At 36.9% G+C, this 12,486-nt stretch overlaps 1 protein-coding gene across 1 annotated transcript; it reads left to right on the top strand.

Moving 5' to 3' along the window:
- Nucleotides 1-328: 328 nt before the first annotated feature.
- Nucleotides 329-10,864, top strand: LOC145671115 (uncharacterized). The gene is made up of 2 exons (XM_081739903.1): nucleotides 329-552; nucleotides 8,809-10,864. The coding sequence occupies exons 1-2, from the start codon at nucleotides 439-441 to the stop codon at nucleotides 10,750-10,752; spliced, it is 2,058 nt and encodes a 685-aa protein (XP_081596029.1). The 5' UTR covers nucleotides 329-438; the 3' UTR covers nucleotides 10,753-10,864.
- The last annotated feature ends 1,622 nt before the right edge of the window (nucleotides 10,865-12,486 follow it).

The raw sequence follows: 12,486 nt of genomic DNA on the forward strand, positions 1-12,486 counted from the left end.
CAACTGAACTTTGTGGTGGACAAACACTTTCTGTGCCTTTCCTCGAAATTTTCCCGTTTCCTCTTACTTTCTTCATTCCACAATTTCATTCATTTCTCATCATCACCGTTCCCTTTAGCCTTGTTTTCATAACCGTGGGTCGTAAAACTCAAATATTGTATTTCATTTTCAAAATCCCAAAAACAAAATTAACATTCCGTTGGAAATTACAATCATATAGCATAAAGCAGAACTCTACAGGTTTAAGTAGAAGGAAAAGAAGAAAAAGTGGCATTTAGTGAAGACTCATATTACCATATTACTCATATTGGTAAAAGCGACTGGAATTTTAATTCGCGCATGAAGTGAAGTGATGTGAAATAAAATTTTCATCCGAAGTGGAAATATTGAAATTGTGCAGTTAATAAGCTGTTTTCATTATTAATAATATTAAATTAAATGCAGAAGCACATCCCCAAATATCCTCTGCCGCAGGAGCTGTCTAATATTTCGAGAGATGAAACAGTTTGTCGTTATTGTGGCGTATCTTATTTAATTCATCATGAAATTAAGGTAAGACATTTTAAATGTTTGTTTAACGTTCATACAACTGATGTTCAAGTTGAGACCCATTACACAAAATATAAAAATTCTATATTATCTCATTAAATAATAATAATAGCATTATTAATAATACTTCATTACACATATATTTTAGCTTCTTTACGTTTGCGTTTCTGGATTTTAAGATTATATAAAAAAAAATGTAGGGAAACATTGAACAAAGTAAGAAGGACATTTGTGATGCTATTGTGTTGCCATTATGACAGATTAGCTGATATGCCCGTTCTTTGCATGATGAGACCAGATTTATGTAAAGTCCTTCAGGATGCAGATTAAGGATAGTCCAACGAACAGGGGTGTAGCCAGCAGGTTTGTGTAGGGGGGCCGTCGTTTTTGAGGGGGGGCCAGCTACATAGTACAAAGCCAAAAAATGTGTTGCTGGTAGTGTTTTTGAGGCCTGAAAGAAAGGAAAATTTTGGTTTCCTTGTGGAAAACTAAAAACACTATTTTAGCTTATTATTATTATTATTATTATTATTATTATTATTATTATTATTATTATTATTATTATTATTATTATTATTATTATTATTATTATTATTATCCATAAATTATATTCAAGATAGTTTTTATTATGCTTAATCAAGAACTACTGCCCTGGACCAAACGCTATACTTTTGTGCATAACTATAAAGGTAATCAAGAAAGTTCTGTCCCTTTCGTGGAGGTCTGTGTTCAATTGGACCTCACACCGTGAGTTGAATGTGAGTGGAGATAAGGCGAACGTCAGTTGTTGGTGTGGGTATATCCAACATACTACCTGATTGTGGCAATTCAGATACACCGTGAACTTGCTAAAGACAGAAAGAACATGGGACATCCACAGAGCGTCATAAGAGCACGTATGCTGAACGAGTTCAAATGGAGGTCAAACGCCGCTGTAGCGGGACATAAGATATGCCAGGTCTTTGGTGAGGGTGTCGTGACGACGCGGACAGTGCAGCGATGGTTTAACAAGTTTAAGGACGATGACGAAACACCCGAAAACACCACGTGCCAGAAGACCAAAAAGGAAATGGGACTACAATTCAGTGTGTGGACAAACCATTCGGCAGCACATCCACTTGGGAAGCACTACAAGTTGGGTCGATGGGTCTCTCATGTTTTCACTCCGGGCCAGAATGCAACGCGGCAGTCGCCTGTGTCGCCTGTGTTTATTTACTGTTTCGGAGCCATTTCTGGACAGGGCGTTGACATGTGATAACAAGTGGGTCCTATACGAAGCTCCACGGCGCCGTCATCATTGGTTAGCATCCCATAAACCGATTTCAAAACAGCCGAAACCAACACTGTACCAGAAGAAGGTCCTTCTCTGTGTTTGGTGCATCGTGCATCGGAAACTGCTACCAGCTGGTCAGAGTATCAATGCAACTGTGTAGTGTCAGCAGTTGAGCTGTGCTCAACAAAAACTCAAAACTCTGGAGTCATCACTTCTGAATTGCAAATGGGTCCTCGTTTGCGGGACAACGCTAAGTCCCACGTGGCTAGGATGACTCAGGACACCATTTTCCGCCTTGGATGGGAAACAATATTGCAACCACTATATTCCCCGGGTATTGCACCGTCCGATTATCACCTGTTCCATTCTTTGGTCAATCACCTTAGAGGACGTCAGTTCAAATCCCTAGTAAAAGTTCAAAATGCACCTGATACTTTCTTCGTTTCACGGCCCACCAAATTCTACCGCGATGGATTCCATGACCTTCCGGGTTAGGTGACATATCGATGTTCGAAGGTGGTGGGTGAAAAAGCAACAAAACTTTTCTTGGTTATCTTTATATTTAAATTTAAGGCCTTGTATACAGAACCTATCTACACAAGATTGATTTTTTTTTTTAAATTTTACTTAATTTCTTTACGGTTTCCTGACAAAAATATTTATTTATTATTCATGACTAAAAAAAAAAACAATTATTTTATTACATTGAGTAGAAATAAAAGAGAGAGCGAATGAAATCCAAATTGAAGAAAAACATTGTTTCTCACCAAATTTTCCATCTTCTATGTCTTTTAAAACACTTGTTAAAGCATATAAAAATATACTGTACTTACAAATCAGTTTAGTACCTTTGTTTTATGGTTGTATTTGTAGTACCTTGTTAAAACGTTTGTCTTCAAACTGTCAAATATAAATCGTAGTAAATTGTGTAATCTGCTGTCACAAAAAGGTATCCTATTTCTCTATTGGTATAAGGAAGAGATAATATACTATTTTTCGATCGGTATGGAAAAACAATATTTCTCCATACTATTTTACCAGAAATTATTAATTGTCAATAAACTTTGTTACCTTTAAATGAATGAAGCGAGATAATTTTACTATGATGTTTTAAAAGCTGGTCATTGGGGGGGCCAGGAAACCATTTGGGGGGGCTGGCCCCGATGGGCCCCCCCTTGGCTATACCCCTGCCAACGAATATACAGAAAATCAATTTTCTTTTATTCTTCTTGCTTTAATGATTCCTTAAGACGTTCTGGGCCGGTATCATCCTGGCATATGTCCAAATAATTGCGTACAGATTGATAATAGGCATCCAAATTGATGTGCCCTAGAAATGATTATGTAGTATCCTGTTATATGCAATTATTTCATCACGAAATTCACTCACAGTGCCTTAAGATTTTTTTAAGGAAAGGACTTGCTTTCATAGGTGCAGTTTAACATTACCAGGGGTTCCCCTCACGGTTATAAATACACGTTCGGACATATGCCATAGAAATGACTGTAGAAAACACAAATCAACTTGTACTAGGTAGCCACTGAAAGCAAGAGTGCTGTCTAATCAAGTTAAAGCAAGAGTGCAGCAAATACGTTAGCGACGGAGGGTATGCTTGTAAACGAAGATAGTGCAAAACCCTTCATATCGCATAAAATTATATAGGTAATGGTTTCGCACTTGTAAATATAAAAGGAATTTAATATCCTACTTTATACTCTTTCATTAGCACTCATCAATTTTAACCATAAAATTACCATTTTTTTTATGACGGGCTATTATTAAGCAATACCGTATTTGAATCTCTTCTCCCTCTTACGATACGGATTTCAATGAAACTATAATAATAATAAGAACGTAAGATTATTTTTGTCATTAATTTTTGAACCTTCCTACCTACTTAGGATACACCCTTTAATCAAATTGTCATTATGAAAATCCAGCTAGAAATAGACACTAGCTACAAGGATGAATCATATGCGTTGCAATATTACCGCAACCCAAATAACAGGTGCGTGAATACGCCGTAAGTACAAGTTTAAACGGGCTCGAGCGGTAGTGTGGCAAGCGAACTATTTAACATGGAGGCTGCCACCCCGATAGTATCTTCGATCAGTTTTATTGCTCAAGAACGACTGTGTGATAAGTGTTATAGTACGACTTCGAACTCGGACATAACGATGCTACAGCAACCCAAAACATCACGTCATGCCAAAGGGGAAGGTCCAGTGAAACACAGCACAGCAACTCGTTGGTTCCAGAAATTTGCTGCAGGTTGTAAAAATCTCGAACATCAGTTACAGACCGGCCGCTCCGGGGAAACTGATTCTGAGGTTATAGGATACGCCATTCAGGAAAACTTATTCACCTCACTTATTATAGTACACGACGATTGCCAAACCAACTCGGCATGCCCCGGGCCTCTGTGTGTGTCACGTTCAAGAACTCGGAAAAACCATCGGCAGGTGCCATATGAGTTAACCTCACCTTGTACCCAGAGAAGAATACTTGTGTGTGTGCTCCAAAAATCCACATGATGAGTGTTTCTTGGAAGAGATTTTCACATTCGACGTGTAGTGTATTCTACTTTAATATCTCTTAAAAAATAAGTTTTCTCATTCTGGTGTTCTATTGGTTAATTATTCTGGTACTATTGTATAGAACATGACGTCATGTCTGGCTCCGTGATTTGAATTCCTTCTGCCGTTTGTCAGATTGACTTCAAATCGGGTGCGTATTGGTTGGATTTTTTTTTTTTTTTAAAGTGTAAAATTGTGCCTCGCAATTCAATGGACAACGAGGGAATGGATCGAAGACGGAAGTGTTCATTTATTTAGTTCTGTAGTTTGTGATTTTTTATTACAGTTTTTTTTCCTCCAGTGTTTTCTTTCTTTTATTAATATATGATATTTTGTGTTTGTGAAACTTCCTGCCATCGTTCGCTCCCGAGTTGACCATTGGAAGTTGCCCGTTTCATATACAGGTAAAAGTAGTGTTAATTTAATGTATAATTAAATTCAATTATTTTTGCTAATTTGATATGAACCTTCTGTTACTACCGTGTTATATATATATTTATATATATATATAGAAAGAGATTAATTGAAATTGAAATTTGAGGATATATACTATATATTTATATCTTGTTCTATATGAGCTTCACTTATATATCTATTTGTTGTTTGCTTGTTCTATATGATCTCGTTAATAAATTGTTCATTGGTATACCTTTTAATTGAGGATAATGTTTTGATTTTGAAAAGCCTCTGGTTTCTACTATATCTGCCTAAGGGGGGTATCCAATCTAATAACGTGCTTTTATGTATGTGTTGTATAGGCTGCTGCTATGATGCGAGGAAGTATTGCTTATATTTAAATTATCTAACTAGTGGTACAGTTCCTTCCTTGACTTCCGGTGGGGCATGTATGATACACTACAGACGGAAACTGGGCGTTTTTCCAAAATCCGAAATTGTGAAAACAATTGTTGAGCAATGGTCAATTTCCAAAATCGGTTAACGAACAGTGATGTTTCGACTATAAAGTCATTCTCGATGTGTGTTGGATAAGAAGATAATTTACTTTAGAATTCGTTTCTAACGGTCGTACAATCAATACAGATCTTTATTCCGGAAAGTTGGAGTGAATGATGCTACACTACGCCAAAAATATCCTGCATGGTGAACCGAAAACCTGTCCTGCAGCGACAGGATAACGCATAACCACACTCGGTTCTAAGAACTCAATAAGAATATGCAGGAACTTAATGACATCGAACTAATAACACATCCGGCATATAGTTTGATCATGCCCCTTCGGATTACTACCTGTTTGGTTCCATAGCACAATTTCTAAAATCACGACGCTTCACCAACAGCACGAGGTGGAACCAGCAGTAACTGCACGTAGTATTGACGTGGAATCGAGGAAATGACAGGAAGGTGCTTGCAGACAATCCAAAGGGCTAAACTTTAAATAATAGCCTATTTTCATTGTGCTGTAATAAATACAGGTATGTTGTATTAAATACCAGAATATTGCAAGAATTATGACTGTCCTTATATGTTTCAAATTCATTTCAAACGGGTCAGCCCTTTTCCCGTGATGCGATCAGAAACAACAGATAACTCGATTTCAATGTAATGGAAGAAACATAGACAATGTTCCCATCCTTTTGAAACGAGAAATTTCATAGACGCTGGGACACGTGTCTGCTTATTTTTAATAATGAATTAGCGATTTTCATGTTTCTAGCTTGAACTCCCACCACCACCGCCGGAGCTAAGATAAATTGCGATTAGCACATTCTTTAAACACATAAGGCCTCATATAGAGTTATTTTGACGTATGATTAGCGTCGTACTAAAAGCTTGACTACTACAGGAAACATATTAGTCAAACTCTTTAGTATGGCACTAATCACGCGTCAGAACGACTCTGCGTAACATCCATAGTGTCCCAGTGCAGCTCCTTCATGTTTTAATTTTGCTCCTTCTGCGGACAGAAGTTTATGGAAGAAAGCCTGATAGCCAAGATGAATAGTTGAGCTTCCTCAATATTTTGGGGCCGGATCCTGTGGTGTATTACAATGCAGGTCTCGTAGATGCCAGATAATGTTGTTTGGAAGGTCCTATTCTGCAAGAGGTGATCTTACTCAAAAGTCTGTACGTCCGCCAATTGCTTCGGGTTCAGATGCAGATCTCAAGACCGAGCGCATATTGACAGAGGAAAGCCAGCCAAGTCAAGGCAGAGGAAGGCGAAAGAAAACGCGGAGAGAGAGAGAGAGAGAGAGACCTAAGTACATTGACCTGAAGCCTTTGTTTAGCACGTGCTACAGAATATGTAGTACGAGACTTCGTTGCATTATTCACTGTATTAAACCTCGGCTTGGATGTCCTGTCCTCTGGTCAATGTACGGCCGACCTAATACGGTTCGGAGCCCACGCAAATATTAGATCTCCATCTCCGGCTTGTATAAGGACACAAACCAAAATATAAACTGAATGTAAGGAGGAAGTGAACTATCATTCATTTTAATTAGCGGCATATTTGGTAGGCCTTATATAAGCCCATAGTTGGCATAGTTGGGAATCGGTAATTGCAAGTGTCTGTAGGCCAACCAACAGTTGCACTTCTGATTGCATCACAATTTTATCTTTCGTAAGGGTTAAGTTGGCAATTGAGAATTGGTTTGCAAATACTTGCCAAAGCGATCAATTACAAAGGGGGGCCAACACCGGCAGTTGCCTGGTCTAGCGTTTCAGCCTTGGCGCTAGGATTTAGTCTCCTTCGTCCTCTCCCTCTCTTTCCTGCTACCATGTTACCTTCTTGTACGTCCATCATGATACAGTTCCTTCTTAGGTAGTGTCCCAACCACTTCCTCTTCTTAATAATATCTAAAATTATTTTCTCCCCCACTATTTCTAACACTCTGTCATTAGTTTTCTGCTCGACCCAGCTAATTCTCTCCATTCTTCTCCACGCCTACATTTCGAAAGCTTACAGTCCTTTTTCATCATTAGTAAAGGAACACTGAGAAAGAATGTGAAGATAACATCCCCATAACAAAGTAATACGGATTCTTACACAGTGCATATAGTACAATCACTGTATTTTATTTATGTAGTAGCATATAAACTGTGAATGTGTACTAAAGTCGAGTTTGTCGTACTCAATTCACATAATCAATCAAAAGCTGAACGCACAAACGCATGGAGAGTAATTCATTCGACATCCGATGTGTGGATGCTTTTTCCGAATATTGAATACGGAAATTATTATCCTCATACCAGGGGCCTCATTCCATAGTGGTTTGCATCAATAAATCGCAAAATTTGGGTTTCAGTTTGCAATACTCGGCATAGCGCCATAGCAGTCACAATTGTCTTGTAGCACTTTTTCCCCTTTCGTTTCGATTCAAATTTTGCTAACACCGTTACGTAATGAGGCCTCAGATCAAAATAAAAATTATTTTAATTATTTATTTATGCATATTTCTTGGCATTATCGGCATCTATGGCTTTAAGCCCGTCTTATATGAGGGATTACGTCCCTCAGCGAGCACACTCTCCGGGAAAGGGGAGAGAAGGAAGCGGCCTGGAGTCTGTATGTTAGGTATTATCCCGTCATTTGGCTGGTGTGAATGAGGAAAACCCAGATAAAATCTCACTCAGTATGACTGACCTGAAAAAGTTGTTACACTTTTTCATTCGAGTGTCCCTACTGGGAATCGAACGCGGGACTGCTGGCACCAAAGGCGAGAGCGTTAGCGACTGCACTACACAAGGCCACATAAGAAAATTAATTAGAAATAATGTGGGGGTTAGTAAGTTGAAGAGAACAAGAAATACAATATGTATTTAATAGAGAATAACTCTTCAAAATTATAGTAATATAACTCGAAGCTTACTTATCTTCCTATTAGATGCAGGGGCTTTTCGACATCTACCTACCAGGGTGCAAAATTTTGGTGAGATTGGGGAATTCCCCACTTAATTTTTTTGGAATAACATTTCCTCTAATAAGTTATTCGGTCGAATAAAATGACACTATTACCAGAAGCTTGCAAATCAATTACAGTATTTCATATGTAATTAATGAGTGAGTTCGTGATATGGGACGACACAAAAAAAAAACAAGAATTAATTATAATCTGCCAACTTCGTAAAATATATATAAAAGCCAAATACAAAACAGCGAGTCCTCTTACTCTACATAGTTTAATATTAATTGGATATACAAATATGTGAACTCTCCATGTTGAAGGATTCCATTATTATCCTGCGATGGTTTATTTACTTTTTACTTTCGTCTCCTCCCTCCCCATCCCACTTCGACTATGATGCTTTCACACCACCCTGCTGTCTACATTTGTTTTACATTCTCTACTCATATCATTTTAAAGTATCTTTTCTTGATGTGTTATTTGTACATAAATGTAAAAACTAGAATAAAAACTACTTTTTTAAATCCAAGTTATCTTTTTCAGAAACTTGAAGATAAAGTGGAAGAACTTGAGAAGAAATTGGAAGAGAATAAAGATAAAGTAAAAAATTATGATAATTTGCAAAAGATGTTTGACGATTTGACACGAAAGTACTTAGAAGATGGTAAAAGGTACACACACGAGCAAGAAAAGTTGAATGACTTGATTAAACAATATGAAAAAGATCTGAGCATTCAACAGGCTTCTAATGCAGTATTAGATAGGGAGGTAAAACATAATGCAATCACTAACCAGGATTTGTCTAATAAGCTAGAGAACTGCAAATACGAGATTGACAATTTAAAGACAGATCTTGAAGCAAAGGACCAAACTACAAAAATGCTACAGTTTCAGCTGAGGGAGCACCAAAAGTTAAAAGCCATATGTGATACGATGAAAAGTGATTTTGATGAACTACAGAAAAGGGCAGCTGAGAAGCAAAAGACTGTAGATTCTCTTTCCACAACCAACAAAGAAAATCTCGAGTACATTTCTAATTTAGAAGACAGACTTTCTCTTCTTCAAGTGGAGAACGAAAAATTAACGAAAGGTTTAGAATCGGCAAACGAACAACTAAGTGATATGAACAAAGATAAAACAGAAGCAAACATACGACTTGAGGACATCGGTAAAAAGTTTGTCATTCTAAGAAACAAATCAACTCAAATTCTAACTGAGAACGAGAAACTTAAAAGTCTATCAGATCGAGTTAAAAGTGAAAACAAATTATTGACAGTTAAAATTGAACGATTGCAAGTTGAGAAGCAAGATTTAAAATCGCTTTTAGATAAAGAGACCGAAGAGAAACGGGATCTCCAAGAGCGACACATAAATCTACAAGAATCAGCTCATGACACAGAAGTCTCTAAAGATAAGCTGCTCCTTCACAACAAGCATCTGCTTATTGAAACAGCAAAGATGAAGAAATCCATTGAGGCTCTTCAGACAGAGAGAGACTCGCTGTTCGAAGAAAACCAAACACTTAAGGCAAGACACGAAAAGTATGTACAACAAACAACTGAGGAGCATAAAACTGAAATCGCAGCATTGAAAAAGGAAATAGAAGCTCTGAAAACTATACAACAAGAACAACAACAGGAATTTAAAAATAAGATAAAGAAAAGGGAGGAAGAACTCAAGTTAAAACATGTCACAGAACTAGACATAATCCGTGAGCAATTACACGAAAGTTTGCTACAAGAAGAGGAAAATAAATACAGATTAAATCGAGCATGGGAAGAAAAATGGGAGGAATACAGAAAGGAAATGAAGAAAAGCATTCAAGGCTTGGAGGTGGAAGTGCAAAAAGGTCAGGAAAGTGATAAACTGAAAGTGGAAATGTTGTCTAAGGAGAACGATACTTTAAAAGCCATTATAACAAAGCAAGAGGAGGAGTTAGGACAAAGGCGAGCACGGCAAGATGGAACAACTCAGAAAGAGCTAGAAGAGCGATGCAACAAGTTAGCTCAAGCGTACGAAAACAAGAACAAAGAATGCATCACACTGAAGCAAGAACTTATTAAGAAATCGGAAGAAATTAGCCATCTTCAAGAAACAATTACTACGGAATGTGAAGAACGAAATGAACTAATAAGAAAATTAGACATTTTAAAACTGACACAAGGGGAAGTTCGTAAACAAAGTGGTAAGAAGCTTACTATTGACCTAGAATCTCAAATGGCACCGAAAGAAGGTCCCGATGACAATCCTTATCCTATCCCTAATCCATTTATGAAAGCGGCAAGGAGCGCTCCCTCGAGTAGCATATCTAGTAAATCATGTGAATTAGAACCTGCACATTCGAGAGATAAGGAAACTCTTGCGGCAAACGCAAGCAAGGTACAGTCCAGTCCAGAGTTAAAAGTGGAGTTTACAGTAGGCAGAGGAAAGTGTCCAAAACGAAACACTCGCTCCAAGATCACCAAGAAAAAAGTAATGTGGAGATAGAAAAACTTTGTATAAAAGAAAATAATATTTTGTAAATTTCTCCTTAGCATGTTTTATAATTTACTATATACATGTATACATATAAAACATTTCAGTAAAAAAATATTTTCGTAAATGATGTCTTTTGTTTTTTTTTAAATACTGAACATTGTTTATTTATTCAACTCCATTTCTTTTTCCAGTGAGAACCAGTAGTGCGTATTAAACAATTTAAGATACAAATGAATTGAATTGCAAAATTGAGCCACAAATTATTTGTACGTAGCTTAACCCAAAATAAAGTACAGAAATATGTATTTTGCATAGTGCAGTTTTAACAACGTAGGTTTTACACAAATGCGATTTTGGAGTGAAGTTGAGCGTCCATTTCAGCACCGAGGCTACACGAGATGTAGGCCTACAGCTTAACGTGAAATCTGAACCACATGAATCCTCACCGGGAATCATACCTCTAACGTGATTAAATTATGATACATATTTACAAATGGATAATAGCTTGATCAATTATCCTTTTAAAAAATAAGCAAATAAAATCAGTAAATAGCACGTATGCGTGTATAGATGTGAATACAGCAAAGTGAAGTCGAGTATTGACTTATGACGATATGAAAATGGTGGCTCAGAGGTAGAGGACTCACCTCTGGTGCGAGTTCATGGTTCGCAGATCCCAAGCCTTGTACGTTAATGATGGATAATATAGTACGCGTGGGTTTTCTCGTAGTTCTTCCGTTTCCTCCCATTTCCCTCCTTCCACGATTATCATCCATCTTATTAATACCGTTTCCTTTAGCCTCGATGCATAATTGTGGGAGTTCAAAAAAATCAATCGAAGCCCATTGTAAATAAACCTCCAGCAGCACGCTTTTACATAAAATGGACGTTTCATGAAACCAATTAACCGTGTTATACAGTGCATTGCTGTAATCACAAGAAATATCCTATTCTCTACATCGGAGCACAAAATTTCAGGTCTGAATTCAGTAGCCAGAACAGAGAATTTAATCGCCAGTTTTTTAGAAGACAAACAAAATAAAGGACAAATTTGAGAGATATACTGTTATAACACACGACAACATACATTATAAATAAACATAATTATGATAATCGATGCACACACACACACAAATATATATATATATATATATATATATATATATATATATATATATAGATAGATAGATAGATAGATAGATAGATAGATAGATATAGATATATAGATATATATATAGATATATATAGATATATATAGATATATAGATATAGATAGATAGATACCAACCATCGAGTACGGTTACGCATATAACAAAATAATAACAGACTTGTCCACCTATATGTTCCATTATTTTGATAAGCATCTGTATATACTTGTTAAAGAATAAGGGCACACAGCAAGGGCGCCTGTTTCCTATCTGTGTCTGCCAGGTTGGAGAATATCCACATGTTTGGTAAATAAAATTGCACACACTAAAAGCAGAACCCGATTTGTCAGGGCTTCAATCGGCGCCAACAAGTTTGCCGGAATAAATTTTTAATTCTTGTTCGCTAGTTGTCATGTAAAATGAACGTCCAGGCCTTAATTACAGCTATTTTTAATGTGTCTGCGATGTGAGACAAGATAAACAAATATGCATCATAACATACATGTAACTGACAAGTGCTGGAAAGAGAAAGTGAGGAATTGAAAGAGAAGGATTCGTAAATATTCCTTACAATTTAGTATATTATTATTATTAT

This window comes from Thermobia domestica, chromosome 15, assembly GCF_964235325.1.
Source record: "Thermobia domestica chromosome 15, izTheDome1.hap1.1, whole genome shotgun sequence".
Lineage (NCBI taxonomy): Eukaryota > Metazoa > Arthropoda > Insecta > Zygentoma > Lepismatidae > Thermobia > Thermobia domestica.

Bases quoted from the DNA above. Each gene is read 5' to 3' on its own strand.
- LOC145671115 (XM_081739903.1), top strand. From the start codon at position 439: ATGCAGAAGCACATCCCCAAATATCCTCTGCCGCAGGAGCTGTCTAAT. The intron at 553-8,808 runs GTAAGACATTTT...TATCTTTTTCAG, and splicing joins TAATTCATCATGAAATTAAG to AAACTTGAAGATAAAGTGGA.